The sequence below is a fragment of the Strigops habroptila genome, chromosome 21, assembly GCF_004027225.2.
Source record: "Strigops habroptila isolate Jane chromosome 21, bStrHab1.2.pri, whole genome shotgun sequence".
Taxonomy (NCBI): domain Eukaryota; kingdom Metazoa; phylum Chordata; class Aves; order Psittaciformes; family Psittacidae; genus Strigops; species Strigops habroptila.
The window spans coordinates 3,403,411-3,428,704 of NC_044297.2; the positions used below are offsets into that span (position 1 = coordinate 3,403,411).

General features: G+C 56.2%; 1 protein-coding gene across 1 annotated transcript; it reads left to right on the forward strand.

Annotated features, from left to right (window-relative positions):
* The first annotated feature begins 1,924 nt into the window (after positions 1 to 1,924).
* On the forward strand, positions 1,925 to 22,018 carry TACC1 (transforming acidic coiled-coil containing protein 1). Its single transcript, XM_030509948.2, has 13 exons — positions 1,925 to 2,582; positions 3,226 to 3,323; positions 8,135 to 9,068; positions 12,977 to 13,037; positions 13,481 to 13,676; positions 14,961 to 15,007; positions 16,854 to 16,988; positions 17,097 to 17,173; positions 17,488 to 17,531; positions 17,634 to 17,794; positions 17,890 to 17,996; positions 18,492 to 18,612; positions 19,093 to 22,018. The coding sequence occupies exons 1-13, from the start codon at positions 2,434 to 2,436 to the stop codon at positions 19,159 to 19,161; spliced, it is 2,199 nt and encodes a 732-aa protein (XP_030365808.1). The 5' UTR covers positions 1,925 to 2,433; the 3' UTR covers positions 19,162 to 22,018.
* Positions 22,019 to 25,294: the final 3,276 nt, after the last annotated feature.

Consider the following 25,294-nt stretch of genomic DNA (forward strand, 5'->3'; position numbering starts at 1 on the left):
TGGTAACTTGGGCTTTACATTGATATTTAGGCTGTATATTGGTAACTTGGGCTGTACCTTGATATTTAGGCTGTACATTGGTAACTTGGGCTATACATTGGTATTTGGGCTGTACATAGGTAATTTAGGTTGTACATTGATATTTAGGCTGTACATTGGTAACGGGCTATACATTGATATTTGGGCTGTAGATTGGTAATTTAGGTTGTACATTGATATTTAGGCTGTACATTGGTAACTTGGGCTGTACACTGATATTTAGGCTGTACATCACTGCCTACCCCTGAGCACAGTGAAGCCCTGGGCTGGGGCAGGACGTGACCACAAGGGACAGGCTGCAGCTCACCCTGCGGATGGGAACTGCTGCAGGTCTCCTTGTGAGCAGCTCAGGGTCCTCTCTGTGCCTGCTGACTGTGCTGAGCAGCACTTGGCAGCCAGAGCCACCGGTGCGACTGATGCAGAGAGGTTATCTGCTCGGTGTTTGATGTGCAGCCGGTGCTGCTGCCAAGCTGGGTCGGGTGCCAAGCTGGAAAATGACACTCTAGGCATTTTCTTAATTGCTCATCAAGTGGAAGCAGGATCTGCCTTTGCATTCCTCCTCTATCTTCCCACCCCAGGGCCCTGCAGGGCAGGAGCTCTGCTGCTGGTGCTGCGTGGTTCAATCCTGCTGATCCCACTCCTGCTGCTGCTCAATCCTATTCCTGCAGGCAGCAGCTGTTGCTCCAGCCAGTCTTTGTGGTCAGGAGGGATTTGGGTTCCCATTCCTGGTGGGAATGGGGAGCGGGAGCTGATGCTGCAGCAAGCGGAGCTGTAGAGCTGCTCACTCTGGAGATGTCCTTATGTAAAATTCATCTGCAGAAACCAGCTCTGCAGATGGCAGGAAGCCGCTGCTCATTTCTGCTCACAGCAGATGTAGGCGACAGGATGTTGAGGTTCTGCTTTTGCTTCAGCCTCTGGGGTTTCAGGTGAGCTTCGGGAAGTGTCACTTTGTCCCCTCTTGCTCAGCATCCTCAGCAGGGAGGTTCACAGAGCTCCTGGGCTGCAGCCAAGGGGTCACTGGGGATGTGGACTCCTGAGCTGGGCCTGTGGTGGGGTCTGGCAGCACCTTTGCTTTGGAAGTGTTGTGTAAGGGGACAAGAGATTTTCTTTGACAGAAGAAGGACAGTAAAAGCATGCAGCAATGACACATGTATTTAATAAGGACACCAACAGATGGAAGCTTGCAGGAAAGGATCCCTGTAGGGAGGTTATTTGAGATGAGGAATGAGCCCTTTGAAGCATCTGCTGGAGGCTGGTGTTAGAGGTGGCCAGACCCGCTGGACGGGTCCGGTCTGACCCGGAGGCCTCTCTGCCCGTGCGAATGCATTCCTGTGCTGGGAGCTGGTGGATGATTCACCAGGAAGTGGTCTGAGCCTGCCATGGGAGAACTTGGGGTGGTTATCGAGGGCCAACCCTGCCTCTTCACAACGGGCCAGGCTGGTTTGGCAGCAGGTTACCCCTGGGACCTGCCCCGGGGAGCAGGATGAGGCAGGCAGGGCTGCGGGGAGCTGCACATCTGCTGCCAAAGCCCTGGACATTCCTTTGGATGCTGAGCGGCATCAGTAACGTTCTGCTCCTCTCTGTGGGAGATAATGAATGTGGGAGCCCTCCTTAAAGGGAAGATTCCCACGGGAGGCCCTCGGGGGTGTTTGTTCCTGCAGGGAACTGCTGCCGCCTGTTATTTTTAAACAACAATAGTTAAATAAATAAAGAAACCTGCATCAACCAGGATGTAGCATCAGCCAGGGCTGCCGAGGCCGGTATTTCCTTGGAAAATGGAAGGGGCAGGTGTTTCCCTATCCCTCTGTAGCTGAATCCTGGGGAGGGATCCGCTGCGCCTGGCTCTGCCCCCTCGGGGGGCCGCTGGCACATCCCGAATGGAAGGAATCTGTGCTAGAGCACAGGTGCAGCCCCATAAATGTGGGATAAATTGGGGCCGATCCGGTTTCACAGCCCCCTGCCGTCTTGGTGAGGGGGGTTCCTTCACCGCTGGGTGGGGGGAGTGTGTTTGGGGCTGGTGATGGGCAGGAGGTGCCCCTGTTTTGGGCAGAAATAGGTGAATTTGGGCGTTTGCGTCGGGAGGGAAGGAAGGAGGAGCAGCGGCAGCAGCGGCTCATCGCCACCCACCCGCGGGGTGGGGGCTCGGGGGCGCCCGCATCATTCCCCGCATCCCGCCCCGCATCCCCCGCGCCGGGCGCGGCCGGTGCCGGTGCTGGGGTGGGGGGGGCTCCTCGGCCGGTCCCTCCCGCCGGGCGGTGCCGGGGGGCGGCGGGGCGGTCTCTCGTTCTCCCTCCCCGCAGCCCGGGGGAGGCCCTTGGCGCTGGGGGCGGCGCGGCCGCAGCGAGCCCGGCGGGGAGCGGAGCGGGGCTGGGAGCGGGTGCTCGGAGCGGGCCGATGGCGTTCAGCGCCTGGCAGATCCTCTCGCCGGTGCAGTGGGCCCGCTGGACCTGGTCGGCGGTGCGGGGCGGGGGCAGCCCCGACGGGGAGGACGGCGGCGGGGCCGGGGAGGCGGCGGAGGAGGAGGACCCGGCCCTCGGCTTCAGGCAAGTGACCCGCGTCCACGCGTGGTGTGCGGGGCTGCGACCGCGTCCGGCCGCGCCCGTGCCCGTTCACCCCCCATCCCTCGCCGCCGCTGCTCACTCTCTACCCGCTCCCTGCCTGCTCGCTGCCCGCTCGCTGCCTGGCACCAGCTCTGCTGCCCGAGGCGGGGGTCCGGCCCGCACAGCGCTTCGGGGGGTTCTGGGGGGGCCGGGAAGGATCGGGGAGTGGGGGGGGGGCACCGGAGCGGAGCTGGTCGCTGCTGTCGCGGGGAGATGCTGGGGGGCACAAGGTGTTATCACCGAGGATCGCTCCTCCAGGGAGGGGAGATGCCGAGTGTGCTGCCGTATCCTTGTGGCCCGCGATGGATGCCCAGGGAAAGGCCTGATGGAAGGACCCGTGGAGGCTCTGCCGAGAGGAGGGTTGGGGGCACACACGGACGGGGGGGGGAACACTCACGATGTCGTTTCACCTGCTCTCCCTTTTCCGTTTGCCAGCGTGTGCCGCTGGACAGGACGGAGCGGCTGCCGCAGGATGCCCGCGGCCGGCCGGGAGCTGGCCCGCCCGGCGGCGTGGGCAGCGAGGAGGATTGCGGAGCTAAGCCTTGCAAGCGGTAATTCCTCCCTCTTTTCCCCCCCTCCTCGGCAGCTCGGACTCCAAAGATAGTTTTGAGACCCCTGAAGCAGAAACGCCGACCTGCTCGCTGATAAAGGAGCCGTCACTGGAGCCTGAGGCCGGGACCCGAGGTAAAGAGCCACCTTCTGCTTTTGGGCTCCGGATGAGGAGAGCTGGGGGGGGGGGCAAGCAGGAGAAGTGGCTTGTGCTGAATAATGCCTGCCACGTTTTTTGTGGTTAATGGCCTGCATGGTTCAAATGCCACGGCAAACGCTCAGCAAAGGGCTATTCTCTCACTTGAGCCAAGCGCTGCTTTCATTGACTCACTTTGGAGGGAAGGGGTGACCCTGCAGGCTCAGAGGAGCCAACGTGGCCCCCTTGGCTCATGTCTGTGTGGTTCCCCATGTGGGCTTGCTCTTGGTGCTGGGTTTGTGTCCCTCCTCAGCCTGGTTGGTGATGGAGGGTTCACTGCACGGGTCTCTTTTCCCTGAAGTTAGCGTCCGTCTTTGCTGTTGTTAAAGATGCTGCTGAACCCTGTTTGTGAGGAAACGGTGATTTTTGCTGCTGGAGGCACAGGGTTCTTTGGTGCTGTTGCTGGTTTGCCCTTGTGTCTCGTACCACTGTGGCCCCCTGTTAATCCTTGGCCTTTTGGGGACCAGCTCCCTCCCACCATCACATCTTCTCTCCAGGGGGAATTGCAGTCAGGGTCTGTGTGGAGGTTGGTGTTTATGCCTGTGTGAGCTCAAATGGGACCCAAGGTCCTCCCCGTGCGGGAGCCCAGGTGCTGGGTGGCCTTGGCAGTTACAGGGTGCTGTGGCCTGCCATCTCCTGCAGTGTTGTTCTGCTGTTGGGATGGATCTGGGTGCCTGTGGAAAACACACATTTGTTTTCCTTGACAGAGGCAGAGCTTGGTTCACGCTTCCGATAGTCACAGCTCTTGGAATCGTCCTTTTAAGTAGGGATGATAGAGGCATTTTTACTTTGAGGGATAATGCCTAGGGAGGGGAAGAAGAGAGATAAAGGCTTTCCTAGCAGGTCTGAGGATCATTCCTGCCTTAGGGAAGCACATTGCTCAGACTCCAGCATGTGCCTGTGTCCCTGTGTCCTGGGATGAGCAGTTCCCCGATGCTGGCCCGGCACAGAGAGGGGGAGCCGGCACACAAAGGTCACAGTGTTAGGGGATGATCTCTGGCACAAGCTGTTTATCTGTGGAGGCTGGTGGAGAGCAGGGTGTTGGAAACAGCAGGGCCACAGCGCCCAGCACCCAGCTCCATCCCTTCCCTGCATCTCCTCAGTGTCTGAAATGGAGGGAAAGGATTATTCAGGCATGGTTGTGAGTCTGTGGCACCCTGGGGTGCTAAACTGCGGGTAATCCATCGGCTCAGCCCTCACCTTGGCAATGCTGCTCTGCAGCAGCGTGTGCCCTTCGTCTGGCTGCAGCTCGGGAGCGGTGGCGATGGGGAGGTGATCCTGTGAAATGGCTGCATGTCAGGAATGCACCAGTCTCCTGAAGCCGACAGGGAATCATTGCTGCTAGTGCTGCAGGATGAGCCCGGACCTGCAGCAGGCACATGGGTAGATGCAGTATCTCCTTGCTCAGCAAGGCCGGGGAGCAGGCACTGCAGCCTCAGCCTTGCTTGGGAATAGGTAGGGATGGGAAATGTGCGAGACAGAAGCTGTGACACAGGGGCTGGCTGCTCTGCATGAGGCTGAGGGGAGACCTGGCTGCATTAAACCGTGTTCTGAAGGGCAAAAACACAGCCTGTCCCATCACCCCAGGAGGAGGCTGTGGTTGGGCTTTGTGCCCCTTCAGAATCAGTCGGTGGAGGCTGTAATTCTGTGCTGTTCTTGCTGAGGTTCTCTTCAGCCATTTACCAGAGCCAGGTATATTCTGTGCAAGGAAATGAGCAGAAGCAGCAAATATGGAACCATCGGTGCTGGGAGCGGGCTCATGGGCTGTTCCTGCCGTTACCCTGATGCAGGGCACGTGCTTTCCGGCACGTTAAGCGGCAGCATCGCTCTGCCGGGATGCTAATTCTAACAGAATAGGTTTAAAAATAGACCAACGGCCGCGAAACAAAGCGGAAAGCCAAGAGGGGAACGGAGCCGTTGGCTACGTCAGCCCAGGCTGAAAGCACCGGCCACATATCCTGTGCTCAGCCTGCGAGCGGGGCAGGGAGGGACGCGTGACACGGAGCAGGAGGCTGTGGATAGTGGAGGGGTTGTTCTCGCTGCCTTTGGCATTCAGGGCTGTGCAGGGAGCGTTGCTGCTTCGCTTGGTTGCTGTATGTGGGATGAAAAGGGCACGGAGCCTTTGAGCGCTGCTGCCGCCAAGTTTCTCTGATTCATGTGAGGAAAGCTGCTGGGTTAGTCCGTGCTTGTGTTTCATTTCAGCCTAAGGAGGACAAGCCTAATGATTAAAATGCACAGGCACAAAGTGCCTATTACAGCGGTGCCAGACTGTCCTGTGTGTGCATTTCTGCTTGGAGAGGATAAATCCCCGTTTTCACTGTGTAATATCCTCTCCACACACACTGCGAGGACCAGGAGCCCATTTACACTCCATGCACAGCCGGTACAACTGCTGTTTACAAGGATCCAGAGCGCCTTTTGTTGGATCTGCGTTTGGGATGGATGCAGCACTGAGCCTTGCTGCTGTGTCTGTTTTCATGCTGGGATTAAAATGTCACCCCTCCCCAAGCCCTTGCTGGGCAGGAGGATGCGTGTGGAATAGGTTTGTCTGGGGCATCATAGAATGAAGGAATAGTTAGGGTTGGAAAGGACCTTAAGATCATCCAGTTCCAACCCCCTGCCATGGGCAGGGATGCCTCACACTAGACCATCTTGCCCAAGCCCCATCCAACCCAGCCTTGAACACTGTCAGGGATGGGGCAGCCACAGCTTCTCTGGGCACCCTGTGCCAGCACCTCAGCACCCTCACAGGGAAGAACTTCCTTATATCTAACCTGAACTTCCCCTGTTTCAGTTTGAACCCATCACACCTTGTCCTATTGCTACAGTCCCTGATGAGTCCCTCTGCAGCATCCTTGTAGCCCCCTTCAGATACTGGAAGCCCCATCACCTCTGGGGTTGCTTTGCAGGAGGGTTTGTCCTGCTCTCATCAGAAAGCTCACACAAAGGGATTAATACATGTCTCATGCTCAGGTCCTTTCTAGAAAAGGGGAGAAAACCCACCGAGCTTGCAGGAGGGACAGTCCTACTGCAGCAGGATTGTTCCTCTCCTTCACCCACACCCTCTGTGTCCCAGTACATCCCAGTTTCTCAGCTCTGGACCACAGGTAGGAGGGAGCGGAGGAGCTGAGCTGTCCTGGGCGCAGAACACGAGTGGATTGCTCCACTGGGAGACGTGGTGGTTCCCATTTTGGTGAAGGAATGGTTGTTCTGAGCGCACCAGCCCTCCTGCTCTCCCTGCCCTGCAGCCATCCGAGCAAGGAGAGGTGGTTTGCGTGCCGGCTGCTTGTTATTCCAGAAGCAATTACTCACTGCTTGGGTTAGAAACCAGGATGGGCTTATGTCTGTGAGAACAGCAGCTGCAGAACCTTCCGGTGGGAATGTAAAATGCATTTAAAAGGTGCCTTTTGCCCTCACTTTGAAGTCTGCTCTTCTACTCAGGGCTGTCTCAGCGAGGTTTAAACCATCCCAGCAACACAGCATAAAGTTGGGATCTGTTTAAGGAGGTTCTCCTGGTTCCCGACAATGGGAAGGCCTGGCAGGCGCTGCCTCGGACTGTTTTCTGGCTGCACTCCAAGTACATATCCATTGGGTTGTGTTTACTGATGCGTTTTCTGGGGCAGCAAAGCAATGTCTGTTTGGAGGGAGCCTTTTTGCAGTCGGAGGGAGCTTTTCTGTAGTCGGAGAGAGGGTTTTCTGCAGTCACACAGCCCCTCATGATTCATTTGCATGGCTTTTAGCATCCTGGAGATCAATTATGCCAGCCACAAGCCGTCAGCTGAGTCAGGGTTGTTGGCTCCATGTCCTGGGTTAGCCCCAGGACCAGATATTTGCCTGATTTACTTTCTTTCTTCTGCCAGCCTCAGTCCCCAGTGAACGTGAGCTGGTTGTGAACACCCCATGGTAGGAACAGGGACATTTTGGGGGCTGTGGGAGCTTGTTGTGAGCATCCTTCAACCAAACCTCCTGCGAAACAAGGGCACGATCGATGTGACTCTGCATGGCTGTCACTGTGTGCCAGGGCAGGGTTGCAGCAGTGGAGTGGGACTGGTTTCCCCAGCACAAGCCCTGTTGTTGTTCCCAGCCAGGTTTTGTTCTCCCCTTGGGCTTTGGCTCCTCAGAAAGGTGCCAGTAAGAGCTGTGGGTCCCATGCACTCCCTGATGGTGCTGAGCATCACAGCATCCCTTATCCCAGGAGCCTGAGCAATCGCCCTTGGTTAAGATGCAGGAGAGGAGGTGACAGCGGTGCTGAGGTCCTGGCTGTAGGTGCTTGGTGGGTGTAGCTTTCAGGATGCTTCCATAGATAAGGAGCTTCCCCATCCCTTGACAGCAAAGAACCGATTAAACAGTAAAAGGATTTAGGGGAAGGGATTGGAGTAACAGTGATTAAGTCATGGATCAGGATTTGTGATTAAGGAACTCTGACAGCCGTGCTGAGCCTGCCTCCTCGCCTTGATGCACCGCAGCAACAGGCTGTGGGTGAGAGCATTGACCTCATGCGGGTGCTGTGTCTGAGCTCTTGGTTTACAGGGGACCCCCTTGTTTATAGGGGACCCCCCATTTACAGGGTATATTTTCACCACAGTCTCCAGGGCTTCAAATCTTACAGCAACTGCTTGATGCCGGGGTTGCGCAGGTCAGGAATCCCCCCAAAAATATGACCCTGGAGCATGTAAGGAGGGGAGAGAAACCCCTCTGAAATGGGGTGTGCAGCCGGCAGGGGTTTAACTGCCTCTTTTTATCTTTGCAGAACCAAGTGGCCATGGTGACCTGCTGGTAGGGGAAGCCTGTGGGGACAGCTCGCTAGGGAAGCACCCCAAAGATGAGGCTCAACCAGAGATCGGAGCCCCTAAAGCCAGTTTGGATGCGAAAGGGGAAAATGACCCTGAAGACTCATCCCTGATGCAACTGCGGGATCACACCCAGCCCCAAGGAGCACCGGGCAACGGGGCCGACCAGGAGCGGGTCATGTTGGGAGAGGATGCAGCGGATGCCAGCATGGGGATGGTGGAGCCAAAGGGTGATGCTCTGGCCTGGGATGGGAAAGGGATAACAGAAGGAACCACAGAGGAGACCCCGGAGCAGTACGATGGGAGTGTAAACCCCGCTGTGGCAGGGGGCTGCCGGCTGCAGAGCTCCCCCCCAGCAGCCCCATGCTGTCCCCCCGATCCTGGTGACAGCACTGGGGAGCAGCAGGGGGACCTGGAGCACAAAGAGCAGATCCCAAAACCCGAGGTTGATTTGATGGAGGGAGGAGAGAGCCCGGAGACCAGGAGAGCAACACCCAGGAGGGGCAGCAGGATCCCGGCCAGCAAAGTGACACCGAAGAGACACCGGGACCCCCCCAGGAAACCAGCTGAGGATGCAGAGAGGGGCCCCATAGATCTGCCTCCCCCTGGATCCCCCCGGCTGGGTCCTGCACCCCGGATAAGCCCCTTGGGTGGCAGCTCAGCGCTGCAGAACTTGCCGGCTGTCCCCAAAGGGTCCTACCAGTTTGACCCCAATAACTTCGAGGCAATGGATCCGTTTAAGCCCACCAAGACCCTCGGCAGCTCCACCACCGACTCCTGCCCCACTGCTGACAACAGCCTCAATGAGATCCTGGAGTCTCAGGCGCTGGAGGTGCAGGATGATCTCGGCAGAGGCAGCGGCTCCCCAAAGAAGCCCAAGTCCCGCCTGATAACGTGAGTGATGGAGCTGGCAGCAGCGGCCCCTCCGTTCCCTTGTGGGCAGAGCAGTGGTGGTGGTGATGATGATGATGATGCTCCTGTGCCTTCTAAATGAGCATGAAACACCGATGTGCACCTCGGGTTCTGCTGCCCTGGTTTTATCCACCCCTTGTCCCAGTGGAGAGGCAGCTCCTTTATCCCCGTTGGCATCCTGGAGCATCAGGAGCGGATGGGAGGAGAGGGACGGGGGTCCTGGAGTGGTGCTGGGGTCCCACACAGAATGGGGAGGGCTGGATCAGGACCCGCTTTGCAGGATCATCCCTTTGGAAAACCCTCGGGGCTCCAGCTCGTGGAGCTGGTGTGGTCAGAGCAGAGGGTTTACCAAGCACACATGAGGGTTTGTGGGTGCCTGTCTGGTGGGTCAGATGCTGCTGGGACATGGAGTGAGCTCTTTCAAAGCAGGGGAAGGGAATAGTGCTTGAACAGGCAGATCTGTTGCTTCCATCATGTCCGCACAGGCAGGAGGGAGCTGTTTGTGCCTTGCTGAGCTATTTAAGTGCATTTTTAGTTCCTGAACCATGCTATTTAAAACCCCCGTGTAGATGGTGACATTTCATGGTGCCTCTTGGGAATGCAGGCAGTTCCTCCTGGGAATGCTCCTCTGGGAGCAGGTTTCATGGCCAAACCTTCCTATTTTCTTGCTATTTCACCTGTTGTATCACAAACGTTGTCCAAGTCTTGTCCAAGATGTTTAGGATGGGAGCTGCTGAGCCAGGTTTGGCTCTACCCACCCAGGCAATTTTGGGTCCTTCCACTATAACTTGGGGTTTCTTCACACGGGGGATTGGAACCAGTTGAAAGTAAAAGCAGGAAATAAGCTCAAAAGGGTAAATTTTGGGAGCACGGATTTGGCAGCAAAACCAAAGCTCACCATTGCCCTGCTGATGGATTCTCCGGTGGGAAAACTGGAGCGGGGTTATACAGAGAGCACAGACAAAACCCAGAAGGCAAAAATAAGGGTGTGTTGGGTGTTTTTCTCCTAGAAACACTTTGTAGGGAGGTGATGTGGGTCCTTAGGAGCCAGCATTCCTGTGTGTGACCGAGTTGGGGCTGCTCAGCCTGGAGAAGAGAAGCTGCGTGGAGACCTCAGAGCAGCTTCCAGGGTCTGAAGGGGGCTACAAGGATGCTGGAGAGGGACTCTTCATCAGGGACTGGAGCGATAGGACAAGGGGTGATGGGTTCAAACTGAAACAGGGCAAGTTCAGGTTGGAGATAAGGAAGAAGTTCTTCCCTGTGAGGGTGCTGAGGCGCTGGCACAGGGTGCCCAAAGCAGTGAATGCTCCATCCCTGGCAGTGTTCAAGGTGAGGTTGGACAGAGCTTTGGGTGACATGGTCTAGTGTGAGGTGTCCCTGCCCATGGCAGGGGGTTGGAACTGGATGATCTTAAGCTCCTTTCCAACCCAAACCATTCTGTGATTCTATAAGTCTTCAGGGTCCCTCTCCTGCTCGCCTCCCCAGCAGCAGGATTTGTGGTGGAATGTCACCATAAATCTCACATCTGTGAATAGCAGATGCCAAATCGGAGCATCCTTTATCTGTGTGTTCCTCCCCAAAAGGCAGAGCTGGGCAAGGCGCCGTGCTTCTCCCGATAAGAGTTAATATCCAGGCCTTTTCACATGCTCTTCTTCTCTCCATCTGTCTGTCTCTCTCCCTGTCCATGCTTTGGTGCATCAGGACCACTGAACAAGTGAAATTTCTCTGTTTTCTGTTGTAAGTACTCTCTTCTCTATTGCTTTCGTCTTTTCCTTGGCTGGTTTTTGTCCTCTCTCTCTGGGCGGGTGCTGGCCCCACTCGTCTCCACGGCATGCAGGCTCCTCGTGCCCTTTGTCTCATGCTCTGTGCTCTCTGGTCCATGTCCTGCAGCTCTCGGGGCGGCTCAGCCCGGTGAGATGAGGATGCTGTGCTGGAGGCGTGCGCTTGCTCCCGCAGCATGCAGCCCACAATGCCTTTATAGTGCTCAAGCACTCAAACCCAGTGCGTTGGCTAACGGAGGGGAGCAGCTCTGTGTGCAGTCTGGATGGGTAGATTGTAGTCCTGAAGATGAGGGCATCTTCTATTCCCTCCCAAAGCCACCCTGCTATAGAGGGGTAGGGGGAAGCATCATCCGGGAGGTGATGGAGTCAGTGCCTGTTTCCTCTGGCTTTGGGTCATTGAAGTGGTCCCAGAGGAGCTTTGCCCTCACATCCAGCTCCAAACAGGGCTCTCTTGAGCTCTGTGATGCCTGCCAGGGCCGATTTGCTCATGGCTCTTACCCAGAGCATCCCTGCTGTGCCCAAAGCTGGGATAGAGCTGGTATGCAGGGTCCTGCATGGGTTGGAAAGCTCGGCTCGAGTACAGCAGCTTCAATCAATGCCCTGTGGCCCATGCTGCTTCACGGGGCTGTGCTGTACCCCTGGCATGAGCAGTCACAATGGGACACCAGTGAAATATCCAGTGCCCAAGGCTTGCTGCTCCCATCCCATAGGATGGCACACAGCAGGGACCAGGCTCACCCCCATGGGTGATGCTCGGTGCTGTCAGTCCCCCCCTCCCATGGGCTCTGCTCTGGTGCAAGAGACAGTGCTGGGCTCAGCTCCCAATCTTATGTCATCATCCCAATGCCCTTCTTGTGTGCTCAGTGCTGCTGCCATATGCACGACCAGCATTAGAGCCGGGCTCAAGCGCTGACATCTGTGTCTTGGCCAAGAACCGATCTGCCTTTCCACAGCACGATGGCCAACAGCGGGTGTCTGTGTCACCATGGGCCCTGCAGCACGATGGGGCTGCCTGTGCTTCAGGCATTGCAGGGCATCAGCCTCGGCTGTCTGCTCCCCATGTCCCCGTCCCCTTGAATTCCAGTTATCTCGGTGTAGGGGGGAGATCATTTGGCGCACGTGTGTGATGGGATGGGGAGGCTGGAGAGTGAAGTGGGTGGGGGAGATGCTTTAAACCAAGGAATGGCTCAATGCAATCCTGCTCGAGCCTCTGCCCGTGTCTCTGTGGCAGAGATCCCTCCGCAGGTACCCGCAGTGGGATGTCACACGAGCTGTATCCAGCTTGGCCAGTGTCTGTCTTCTGGGGGTTTGGATATGGGAGATGGCTGGATACGGAGCGAGAGAGCAGTGAGATGAGGAAAGCTTGTGCTGGGACCATCCCTGTGCTGCTTGCAGCTGATTCAGGATGCTGATGCCCGGTGTGTCGGGATGTGGCTGTGCTGCACTCCTGCACTGATGGACTCGGGAATGGCACACCTTGAGGAACGTGGGATGAAGTGCCAGGGGGAGCTTCCTCACTGGAGCGCATCCAGCCATGGGACCACCTCCAAGATCAACCTGAGCTCAACCTTCTCCTATTTGCAAGGCTCTTCTCCCTTTGCATCTGGCGGAGGGAGCATTCGAGGCGCAGTGGGTTGCCCTGCAAGCAAGGCAGAGCTCGAACCAGCAGCCTGGCTGTGCAGGTCTGACTTACATGGGAGACACATGGAGATGTCCCAGGCTAACCTCCAGCTGCAGGGAATGGGCATGAGACAGCCTGGAAAAGCTTCCATCCCGCAGGAGATCAGTGTGCACTTTGGGATGCATCCCGTCGGATGAGGGTGCAGCGAGGGGAATCGTTCTGTGGCAATGGCCTCTCGCGCTGTCGGCACCTTTCTCTGCTCCTTACCTTCAACAGGAATAAACATCTCAGAGACAAACCCCGTTGCTCTGTAGTCGTGTGTTTTGTTCACTTGCTCCTCTCTCCGCCCCAGAGCTTGCTCTGCCTCCGTGTTTCACTGGTGAGTGGGGTGCTGGCGGGTGCAACGCTGCTGCTGGGGCTGCTTCCCCCTGCTCGGCTCTTGCTCGTGGCTCCTGCCCGTGCCTGAGCTGCTGCTTCTCTCCCCGCAGGAGCGGCTGCAAGGTGAAGCCATACGAGACACAGCCCCTGGTCCTGGATGTTGGCGCTCAGGTAGGTGGGATCCCATCAGGGATGCTCGGCTGGTGGCATGGGGAGAGGTGGGTGTCAGGATGGGGTGTCTCCGAAAGCAGCAGCTCCCAGCCATAGGGAGAGCATCTTCCCCATGGGAAGGGCGGGAGGAGGGCTCTGCTTGGTGCTCACCCCAGTCTCTGGGGCTTTCCTGGCCAGGAAAGGTCTCTTGGTTCATTCAGGACCACGTGCGTGCAATATCAGCCCTGTCTCCAGCAAAGCTCTGCAGTTGGGTTAATGGATTTTGTGTGTTAATCACTTCTGTCCCCAGCCCCATGTGTTTCCTTCTGCCAAAACCCACTGAGGAGCTGGTGGGGAGCAGCTTGGTGGTGGATGCTAAGCTTCCTATGCTTTCCATGCAACCTGGCTGCCTGATCCCCATGGATTAGCTCAGTCCCGCTTAACCGCGTGCCTTGATCCTGCAGGGTGAAGGAGCGTTGATCTCTGAAATCCCAGATATTGCAAATCGGGATGGACGTGCCACTGATGAGGAGAAGCTGGCCTCCACCACTGCGCAGAAACCGGCCGGGCTGGAGAAGAAAGCTGAGCCTGAAGATGACCTGGAGTACTTTGAGTGCTCCAATGTCCCTGTGCCGGCTGGGAAGCACAGCACGGAGCCAGGTAAGGAGCATCCCCATGGCCTCTGGGATGTGCTGTGCATGGATCTCTGCAGCCTCTGGCAATGAATTGGTGCCATCGAGGCAGCTTTATCACAGTTTATTCACGCTGCCAGAGCTAAAGGCAGGTTATAATGAAACCTCTGGATGCTTACGGAACCATTTCCATCATGGAAAACCCATGGCATGGGCTGTGCTTATTTGGGTGCTGTCAGGACAGAGCATCTCCCCATGGTGCTGTGGTGGGATGTGGCTCGGTGTGGTGGTTGCAGGGTGCCCTGCTCAAAGCAGAGCTCCCAGCACTCAGTGTCCCAGCACAAGGGTTGATGGAGATCTCAGTGTCACTGCAGACCTCTGCTAATGCTCCTGGTGGTACTTTGCTGCCAGTCTCCTCTGGAATTAACCCCGCTGACCAACCAATTAAAGCATAATTAGAAGCCAGGCAACAGGACATTTAATCAATAGCAAAGTTAAAGGTGCAAGCAGGAGGAATCACTGCAGGGGGGGTCCGTAGCTCTGCCCTGTGCCCATTCATCATTGCTCCTGGACGCTGCGCAGCCTGCAGGCTCTGGGGAGGAGAAACCAGTCCTTTGGCTCTCATGGGAGAAGAAAGTTGATAGGAGATGCTGGGAGGTTTATTTACTGCTGCTCTGCTCAGGGTGCACTTGTTGGTGCTGTGAACTGCAGCATGCACCCACTGACACGGGGATGAACACAGGGAAAGAGCAGGAAATCACCAGCAATATGTTTTCTTCTTCCCTTAACACTCTTGTCTGCCTGGTTAACACGTGAATGGCCACTCCTGTGTGCAGCTGAGGTTCATAAATCACCTCCCGTGCTATGCGAGAGGGCAGGTTGCAGACAGGAGGGTTTTATCTCCTCTCTGATGCTGTTAAGAATAGCTGGGGCCATGTGGCAGCTCCTTTGGGCCCAGTTGGTGTGGGCTGAGGCTTGTGCTATGTGGAGTGGCCCGAGCAGCTGGGCTTCTCCCCAGGGATGCATCCTGCAGCATTCCCATGCAGCTCCAATCCTGCTCCTCAGGGATGGCAGCTCTGGGCACCATGGGGCTGAGCTGCCACCAGAGGGAAGTGTTGGTTTCCACTCCGGGGTTTGCGGCTGGCAGGGTGCAGGATGCATCCAGCCTGCAAGGGCAAGAGCCTGGGGCAAAGAAGCGTTTTGGGAAGGGATGCTCGGTGGATGCCGATGCCCCTCTGCATCCCAGCAAATCTGTGTGTGCGCCAGGGTCTTGTTTCCAGGGGGCTAAAACCTTGTGTTTCCTTGTCTTTAGGCTTTGAAAAGGAGATCTCCAAGCAGATGGAAAAGGACATCTTCCCTGTGAGTGCCTCTTGCTCCCTCCTTGCTCCCTACAGGGGGCTGCGAGAGGGTGACCCCACTGTGCACACGTTGCTGCTCATCCCAGCAGTGCCCCCCAAACCTCTCTGAAATGGGTTTGTTCGGGAGCTAAAGCTCACGCAAAGCCCATGCAGGGGCTTGGTAAAGGCAGTGGTGATGTCCCACAGCCCGGCAGAGGATGGATCCCTCCGGATGGGCACAGCAGGAGGGAGATGCTGGGGCTGGTGAGGAGCCAGGGCTGTGCCAAGGGAGCAAACGCTGTGTGTGGAGTGGCTGCAGGACAGGGAGAGGGCAGAGGAGATCACAGGGAAGGGACAAGCTGCAGGACATGGGCTGCGGCTCACATTGAGGTGTCCATGTGCAGGGATCCCCAAGCACAGAGGTGGGGGGGTAATAACCAAACCGTTGGCTCTGCAGCCACCCGTGACCCTGGCACCCCGGCAGGGGCACCCCCAATGCACCCCAAGGAGCCGTTGGGTGACCCCGAGACCCTCGGCTGCAGAGAACCCTGTGCCAGCTCAGCCACCCCATGGCAAAGCTGCTCGGGTGGCAAGCAGATGACAATGAGATTAGCAACATCAGCAAAATTAGCTTCTCTGAGACAGATTGACCCATGCTAAGCCCCACAAGGACAAAGCGAACCTGTTGTTTGGGGCTGGGCAGACTCTGAGCCGGGGGCATCGCAGAGCGGGATGGGGTTCCCATGTGTGGGCTTCCCATGAGAAGGGGCTCTTGGGAGATGCTGTGGGAAGCTGCTGCTGACACCACTCGGGGTTAAGCCTCCCCATTGCTGGGCTGCTGGGACCCAAATGTGCTTGAGGCTGAGCTGCAGTGAAGGAGGAGGGGAGGGAGAGAAGTGCTTTAGTGCTCTGGTTTCCAAAACACAGCTGAAGCACACTGCCTCCTCCAAAGCTCTTCTCTATTTATGGCCTGGCAGCCGGTTCCCAAGGAGATGCCTGCATTGGGCTGTCATTTAGACTGATAAAAGGAGGAACAGGCGGTGGTGTCAGCCCTGCTCTGAAGGAATGTTCTTCTGGAGGCTGCTCAGGCTGCAGGGCCCCCGAGGAAAGGGATGGGGCAGCATCCAGGCAGGATTCAGCCTCATAGGGCTGGGCTCTACCCGTTTGGTCCCTGTGGGTGCAGCACTGGTGTGGAGGAGCTGGGCTGTGGTTTGGGGAGCAGTGAGAAATGCGGGTGCAACCACCTCAGCCCTTGTATAGAAGCACCTATAATGGGAACAGGAGGGTGCTGGGGAGCCCTGTGTGAGCATCTCCCAGGCTGGGGCACGGTGGGATGAGCGGGGCTGTCCATTGGGAAGGGCTGGCTCAGCCGGAGCTGTGCTCTGCAGGGAGGTGATACCTGTTCCCTCCATGTGCATTTGGGGTGATCAACAAGGCCCAGCAAATGTCCCTGTGCTGCTGGCAGCAGTTTGGATGCAGTCACATCTCCATCTGATGGAGGTGATGGAGACGGGGTCCTGGTCCCCTGCAGATCCCAGCGTGTGGCTCCCATTTAAACCAGCCATGGGGAAAGTGAAGGGATGCCAGACGTGAGCACAGCTCTGCTTCTGAAATGGGCCCTTCCTGGGTCTCTCCTTTGGGATGATGCTTCCCTGGGTGTCCTATGGTGCAACCCCAGCTCCCAGTAAGAGACTGGGCATAGAGTGCAATAAAGCCCCCATGTGAGCTCTGCCTGGTGCTGGCTCTGAGCTGTCGGTGTGTGCAGGTTGGGAGGTTCAGCACCTGCACAGAGGCTGGTGCATGGGGGAGAACATCCCAAACAGGGGAGGTGAAACCCCTGCAGCATCCCGAATGGCTGCTCCCCGCAGGGCAATCCTGGGCTGTGCTCCATGGAAAAGTCCCCCACAGCCATCACCAGTGTGAGCAGGAGCGACAGTCCCTTGGACAGCATCTGCCTCAGTGAATGTGAGAAGACAGCCGTGCTCACGCTCATCCGAGAGGAGGTAACGTGGGGACGGGGACCGTATCCTGCCTGGGTGCACCCCTGAGCATCACAGCACAGGGAACCACTCAGAGCACATCCCAAGGCTCCTGTGTCTGCTGCAACCTAGATAATCACAAAGGAGATCGAGGCAAGCGAGTGGAAGAAGAAGTATGAAGAGAGCCGCCAAGAAGTGCTGGAGATGCGGTAGGACCCTTCCCCTGTGGTGCAGCAGGGGCTGTGCTCGGGGGTCCCTGCTGGGAGGTGATGGGCATCATCGGGGTGGGATGTGTTAGGAGATGTGCCCTTTATGCTCGTGCTGTGTTGAGCTGCTGGGTTCTTAGTTGCAGGATCAAAATCCCATTCTCTGTGCTGGTCTGAGCACAGTGGAGAAGCAGTGATGGGCATCGCTGGGGCTCTGTAACCTTGCTTGGGCTGTGTTTGTGGTGTGGGGAAGGGGCAGCACTGCTGTAGGTGTGTGTCTGCCTCTTACTGGGGTTATCTTCCTCCCTTCCTTCTAGGAAAATCGTGGCTGAGTATGAGAAGACCATTGCCCAGATGATAGGTAAGGTGCCATCACCCAGCTGGGTGCGTGGGGCAGCGAGGTGGCTGCCACAGCCGTCCCCACTCAGTCCCTGTGTCCCTTGCTGCTTATTCTCCATCCCAGAGGACGAGCAGAGGACGAACATGACGTCTCAGAAGAACCTGCAGCAGCTCACGATGGAAAAGGACCAGGCTCTGGCAGACCTGAACTCGGTGGAGAGGTCCCTGTCGGATCTCTTCAGGAGATACGAGAACCTGAAGGGTGTCCTGGAAGGCTTTAAGAAGGTTTTTACCTCAGTTTCCTCTTTCTCCCTGCTCCCTGCACACAGAAGTCCCATGGCATTGCCCTCACTTTGTCCCCTGTACTTTTCCTTTCCCAGAATGAAGAAGCTCTGAAGAAGTGTGCTCAAGATTACCTAACCCGGGTCAAGCAGGAAGAGCAGCGGTACCAGGCCCTGAAAGTCCATGCAGAAGAGAAGTTAGACAAGTAAGGGCATTGCTGGGTGCTCTGAGACCTTGTAGGCAGCATCTCCATGTGGCTTTCCCGAGGTTGGAGCTTCCTGATGTGAAAAGCTGCCTTTTACAACCTTGGGCTCAAGTGGCTTTAAATGGCTGTGAGTGAAGCCAGCACAAATCCCTGAATGGATTCTCCAATCTCTGCTTAGGTTTTCTAATGGAGAAACTGAGGTTTACGGTCTATTTACAGCCACTTAACCAGTTCCCATGCTTCAAGAGGGCTCATGTCCATGGTGTGCTCAGCTGATGAGCACCAACACGCAATAGCCGTGAGTGAAGTGGGTGAGGAGCTGGTTGAGCTTCACACCGAGGAGCTTGGAGGAGCGGCATTAACCTTATTTCATGCAGGTTTTCCATATGGGAAAACCAGCTTTGATGCACTCAGGCACGCAGGAGCCGGGCTCTATGCTGCTCCTGCCTGCACCCAGCAGTGACCACTGTCCCCTTGTGTCCAAACCCCCCATAGAGCCAACGAGGAGATCGCCCAAGTGCGTGCTAAGGCCAAGGCAGAGAGCACGGCGCTGCACGCTGGGCTGCGCAAGGAGCAGATGAAGGTCGAGTCCCTGGAGAGAGCCCTGCAGCAGAAGGTAACACTGGGTTCCCCTTTGGTGCCCTGAGCATCCTCTTGGTGCTGGAGGTGTCCTTTGGGTTTTGGGCCTAGAAAGTGTTTTGTGGGTTTGGTTTTTTGGGGGTATTTTTTTCATTTGCTTGTTTGGTTTGTGTTTTGGGATTGGTTTTGGTTGTTGCAATGTACAACTGCATCCTCTCCATGAAGGGGATTGAGCTCTGCATGGGTTTAAGCATGGCTACGGGCAGTGCTGGGGCTGGTGGTTCAGGGCTGGCTTGAGTTTGGCTGGTTTGGACCATGGGTAGAGCCACCAGCACACACATGGGCTGCAGCCGGGTAGCACGGGATGTGTTTGGGATGAGGATGGGTGAGCTCAGGGTCCCCGCAGCCCCTGGATGCTGCACAGAGGAGGTTTGGCAGGAGCATCAGCTGTACCCAGATGGGTGTTACCTCCCATCCGTGCCACCATGGAGCTCTTCATGATCTGTTTTCCTTCCAGAACCAGGAGATTGAGGAGCTGACCAAGATCTGCGACGAGCTGATCGCGAAGCTGGGGAAGACGGACTGAGTCCCACCACCCCTCGCCCAGCACTCTGCACTTGGCCGCTTTCCTCGTAACGTGCAGCACTTTGCCTTACCCCCAGGACCCCGGCACAGAGCACAGCATCCTGCTGCCTGCTCCCTGTATCCCAGGGCTCCGGGTCCCGGATCCCTGCAGTCAGGCTGCGTGTCCGTGTCCCTCTGCATTGATGCCACCTCTTAGCTGGGAGGTGACACACCCCAGGCTCTGTCCCCTTTGTCTGGGTCTAGTTGTGCCCCTACACGCTCTTGCCACTTACTGTCCTCTCCTGCTCCACTGCGCAGGTTGGCCCCATGAGGTCCTGCCCTGGGATGTGGGTGATGCCGAGGTTGGAGCCACTGGCCCTTGCACTAGGGAGGGGACCTGGCACATGGGTGCATGGCTGGGGAGAGGCAGCAAAGGGATTCGGGGAGCCCAAACCACACAGGTTTGTGGCCACCTTTGGCCAACGCAGCCTCCCAGTAGGTCGATTGGTTTTGGGAGAGGTGTTGGTGTCCAGGGCGCTGGTCCCAGTCTCTGGTCCATGGGTGGAACGCAGCACAGAGCATCCTCATCCCTGGCTGTGCCAATGGAACCCAATGTCTCTGCATTCGTGCACTTTATTAGCATTTACGAGCACTGAGGCTCTCTGCTCACTTCTTCCAGGCAGGCACAGTCCTGCTACACGTCTCCTTCCCCTGGGAGCACAGATACGGACACACAACCTGTATTAACTTAAGTCCTCTCAAAGGAGAGCCCGGCCAAGGGGAGAGCAGGAGGCTTCTGCACCGGGAGGTGTTTGAGAAACGGGGGAGATGCTGGTTCTGCAGAGCTGGGGCTTGTCCATTTCTCTGCCCTGAGGGGTGTCAGTCCCCTTCACAGCACTAAAGCCAAGCCCCGTGCCCTTGGCTCCCCACGCCACAGCCACATTAGCTCCCACGGTGGATGTTGCAGGAGGAAGGAGGAAATTGCTTCATGATTCTGCTGGCTTCTCTTTCCCCATCAGTGCAGAAAGGAGGAGCGCAGCCCTGCCCGGCTCTTGTGCTGCTGTCAGTAATGCCCTTGCAGCACTGAATGGGAAGAGAAGCAAACAAAAGCCAGCCTTGACAGGCACAGGCAGATCCAGGCAGCAGCGAAGTACACTTTGAAATCTATGGATGCAGCCCAAGATCTGCTTTTCCATGCAGGCAGGGTGCCCGCTCCGCCTCGGAGTCCGTGTTCATGGGCATGCAAACTGCTGAGGTTGCCTTTGGCTGTGCTGGGAAGCTGGGGGCTCCTCAAGATATGGGGTTCCATGGGGTGCTGTGGGGCAGTGCAGAACCATCCCACCCTGCAGAAGGCGGACGGATGGGATCAGGCAATAGCTGCAGTGATGGAAGGAGGACTCTCTGCTATTGCCTTGAGCAGGGAGTCGTAAAGCATCACATAAGGGAAGTATTTGCTCTTTGGACTGTTTCCTACCCAACCTATCTAGGACTTTCACAAACCTTTTTGCTGCTACCTTTTTGTAAGAGAATTGAGCTGTTTTCCTTCTATTTTCTAATCCCCCGTGGTGAGCATGCAGCGTTTAAACCAGAGCCATACACTTGATTATATTTTAGTAGTTCTATGATGTATAGAGAGAGTTTATCATACATTTAAGCAGACTAAGATGCCAGCAGCCTGCCCTAGCACGCAGAGTCCAGGCCTGTTCCCTGCGCTCCCAGTTATCCCAGTGACCAGGCTGGTAGCTTGTGGTGGGGAAGCCGATGGCTGACACCATCCATGGCTTTGTGCTGAATATTTGCCCCTTTGCACAGCTGACAGAAAGGAAAGCCCTTTTTTCTGCTCTTTTCTCCCCTCTTTGTCCTCCCCACACACCCATGGGCTGGCAGGAAAGCCTTTGGTAGGTGATGTGCAAAGATGATTCCTGTTTGGGAAGCCAAAATGCCAGCTTCAGCTCACTGGAGCATCACTCCCTTTCCCTTTGAGTCATCAGCGTTTGGGATATGCAGACTACAGCACTGCTCTCCTCACGTGTCCCACTCCAGAACAGCATTCCTGCCTGGATGTGTGAGCCTTCGGACCTCCTGGGGGTCTATGCGGGTGAATTGAACCCCTTGAGACCAGGAATTTCTTAGGGAGCTGGGTTTTGCTCTTTGCAGCAGCATCCTCCCCATCTGCTTCCCAGCTTCTCCCGGTCCCATTCGCTGCCTCTGTCACCCCAGTGCTGCTGCATCCCTGCGCCTGTCAGCATGCACTTCCAGTCTGGGCAAAGAAGATTCCTAAGGAATGATTTATTAACTATAATATGGTTATAGTTACATATATATATATAAGTATATGTATAATGGTTATAGTTCTATATAATAGGAGGCGTGTGTTTGTAGCTGCAAGCGGGCAGGACTGTCGCATCCTGGATGCCGCTCTCAGGAGCCAGCAGTGGAGCTGTGGATGGGGCTGGCTTAGCCCCGGAGCTCCCGTGGCACGTTCAGATGCCACCCCATTGTTCCAGCACAGGGGAACACTGCAGGTACCCACGTTTGGGGTCACAGCATGGTGGTGTTTGTCATCTTCTGCTTGCAGCAGAGTTGAAATCCCTGCAGATCCCTGTATCCAGTGAAGTGCCAATGAGGAACTGCCCTGACTTTAGATGGCTCCCCCCAAGGCAGGCGCTTCCCTGCACTGACCCCAATCGCTTCCCACCACGTGTGTAACTGCCATCGCCATCGATTTTATATGTACAATGATTTCCCTTTTATATGTCAGGTAAATATTTGTAAGAGTTATACTCACACAAATGAGATTATTCTAATGATTACTAATATATTTTTTTTTTTGCCATGTTTCATTGCCTGAATAAAACTTGTGTTTATCACTCTTGAAACCTTTCCTGGTGCGTGTAAGGTTGGAGGAGGGTTGTTGGAGAAGTTGGGTTTATGTTCCAGGATGGGCCACGTTCTGCCTCGCTCTTAGTGTGGTTTACAATGCAGATGGTTTCATTTAAACATGGTGATCATCTGCTCCTGAAATCTGTGTTGATAAACTCTGAAATATGGCTTGAGATGACTTTGAGATCCCCTCGGCTCCTGTGATGATGCTCCTGGCAGGATTTGCTGCACCGTGGTACAGCTTGGCCAGGAGGAAGGGCTGAGGGCAGTGGTGAGACGTTAGGCAGAGGGACTCTGCTTAATCCCCACGCTCCCCCTGATAACCTTCATGGCCTTGGGTAAATCCTCTGCTGGGATGGAGACTGCCCTGCGCAGCCCAGGTGAGGCAGGGACAGCTCCTCTGGGCTCTCCAGATGCCTCCAGAACATCTCCAGACGTGCTCTTATGCTTCTCCTTTGGTGGATTGGAATCTTTGGAGGGTTTTTCCCCAGCTTGGCTGCTGCAAATGGCAGGAGAGGGGTTATTCTGAATGGTCAAGATCTATGAAAGGCACTGTATCGGAGATGGAGACGGTTCCCAAAGCAGAGCCCAGCCTGGCAAGCGTGGTAGGTCCAACCACTTCCACCGGCACCATCCCATGCTCTGCCCATGCCCTTGGGATCTGTGTCCCGTCCTCCCCAGCTAAGATGGCATTAGGCAGGGGCTGCAGTAAGTGTGTTATCCCCAGCCCGGTGATCCGATCGCCCAAGCAGATTAGCTCTAAGACCTTAAGACAAAACAGACGCTACGCGCCCTGTGCCGCGCACAGCCGGGATGTCCGCCCTGAAGACCCTCCTGGCCCTGGCCCTCGTCACATCCCTGGCCGGAGACAGTAAGTGTCCTGCAGCCCAAGGCAGTGCTGGGGGGGAATTGCTGTAGCTGCTCTTCTGCTTGCTGAGTGCCCCCATCCCTGCCCTGCTGCTCCCATCCCTGCAGAGAACCAGCATCTCGGGGGGATGTTGGCTTTCTCCTCCCAGGAGCACCCAAAAGAGCACCCTGCCTCTCGTCCTCACTCTGCCCATTGCCAGCCAGGGCTGTGAAGTCTCCTGGTCTCCATCTCTGGTGGAGCAAGGAGGTACCTGAGCCAAGGAGCAGCAGCTTCTCATTGCTAGAGACGTGTTTCCCAACCAAAACATGGCTCTTCAAAGGTGGAATTGCAAAGAGCCATCTCAAAAGGCAGGAGGGTGGTGATGCTCTTTGAGCAGTGCCACGAGCAATGTCAGGATGGTTGGGCCAAGAAAAGATAAACCACAACGTGCTTTTGGCTAAGCGTGAAGGAAAGGCTTCATGCTGCAGAGAGGGAAAGCACAAGAGGAGTGATCCCGTTGGGGAAGCCGGGGTCAGTGTGGCTTAACGGCACCTGAAATCCCAGTTTTCCATCGGTTTTCTCCTTTCCCAAGGGATGAAGGTGGGAGCTCTGGCCTCCCGCAAGCCCCGCTTGCCACGAGAGGGCTCTGCTCAGCCAGCAAAGCACGCACAGATTTTACTCCCAATATCAGTGGGAATATCCATCAAAACCACGTATTCACCGTTTCAGGCAGGAGCAGGGGGTTGAGGGAGTGCATTTGCCTGCAGGAATTTAAAGCTTATGCTGTTTAAAGTCATAAAATGATACCATCACTTTCACGTTTGCTCAGCTGGTTCCTAAAGCGAGCAGGGACCTCTGGCTGTTGTGTGCTTTCCTCTCCTAAAGGGTCCAAGAGCTCTTACCCCTGTCAGCAGCTCTGAATCACACAGCGCTGGTAAGACCAGGGGCTGGTTATTGTCTAACACCCCTGGGGCTTCCTTTGAGGAGCATCTGGATACGGGGGCTCCAGGATGTCGCATTGCGGCCACTCTCACTCCTCTTCCTCCTCTTCCTCTCCATCTTCACGCAGGTCAAGCGCTGAGATGCCACAGATGTGTCGCATCCAACGAGAACGACTGCAACAAGCAGGGCTCCCACAGCTGCCCCCAGTACGCTGATGCCTGCTCCACAATCACTGCACCCAGTAAGTGCCTGGGCTGGGGAGACTGGGTGTGCTGGGGAAGGACCAGAGGGAGAAGAGAAGCAGGGGACAGGCCAGGAGCTGTTTTCCTCTTGTCCCTGTGAAGCAGGGATGAGCCATCTGTATTTTCCCGAGTTTTTAGTCCTCAGGAACATCCTTTTGGTCTGAGGAGTCTCACAGCCCTTTCCTGGCATTAAAAAGTCCTTCTTTGTGGCACGCTGCTCCCATTCTTCAGCAGTGTGGCTGGCAAGACGGACAGAGACTATTCCCAAAACCAACCTCTCTCCTTGCGTTCACTCCACAGCCTGGGCTATTCATATTCTCACATGTGGCTGTAAATATCAGGTCACTATTTCACAGCAGGGCTCCGTGATAATGAGCAGGGTGACCTTGGGGGACATCCCTTGGCCACTGGACCACTCCTTGGCTCTCCCAGCAGTGCGATGGACAGGAGACCCTTTGATTCCACATCGCTATCGCAATGTGCTGGGACTCGGCTCTTTCTCCCTTTGCTGCCCCATCAGAATAGTTAGGGTTGGAAAGGACCTTAAGACCATCTAGGAGGGAGGAGTGAAGCCTCCCCTATGCGCAGCAGTGCTGACCCTGTGTCCCATGTTCCTCTCCTTGCAGACAGCGTCATAAAGTCGTGCTCCTACAAGTCTTTCTGTGACCAGGCTCGTGGTGGCGGCTCCAGCGGGGCCACCCTTCGCTGCTGCTTCAGTGACGACTGCAACGGGCAGCGGGGCTCCAAGAACGGGGCCGGGACCCCCCCAAGGTCCCCCCATGGGCTGCTGGTGGCTGCGCTGGCCGGGAAGCTGCTGCTGAGCTGGCTCTGAGCGGCCGCGATGGGGTAGCTGCTTGTTGCCATAGCCTAGGGACACGGGTCGGGGTTTGCTGTGTGTGAAGCACGGAGAGGCTGAGCTACCATCACACCAATAAAAGCTGCAGTTGAAAATCAGGTTTGCAACCACTGCTCTTCATTTACAGGGATCAGGGAATCATGGAACGGGTTGGAAGGGACCTTAAAGCTCATCCAGTTCCACAGGTAGAGACACCTTCCACTTGACCAGGTTGCTCCAAGCCCCCTCCAGCCTGGCCACAAAGAGATCAAACTGACACCCCCCAGGAGATCTTGATCTCTCTTTTCATCAGGTTTTGCCTCCAAACCCCTCCTGTGTGTGTCCCACAGCTGCCCATCATTATTACCTGCTAAAGTGATTTAATAGAGAAGCCCTCCTGCAGCCC

Bases quoted from the DNA above. Each gene is read 5' to 3' on its own strand.
- TACC1 (XM_030509948.2), top strand. From the start codon at position 2,434: ATGGCGTTCAGCGCCTGGCAGATCCTCTCGCCGGTGCAGTGGGCCCGC. The intron at 13,038-13,480 runs GTAGGTGGGATC...TTGATCCTGCAG, and splicing joins TCCTGGATGTTGGCGCTCAG to GGTGAAGGAGCGTTGATCTC. The intron at 13,677-14,960 runs GTAAGGAGCATC...CCTTGTCTTTAG, and splicing joins GAAGCACAGCACGGAGCCAG to GCTTTGAAAAGGAGATCTCC.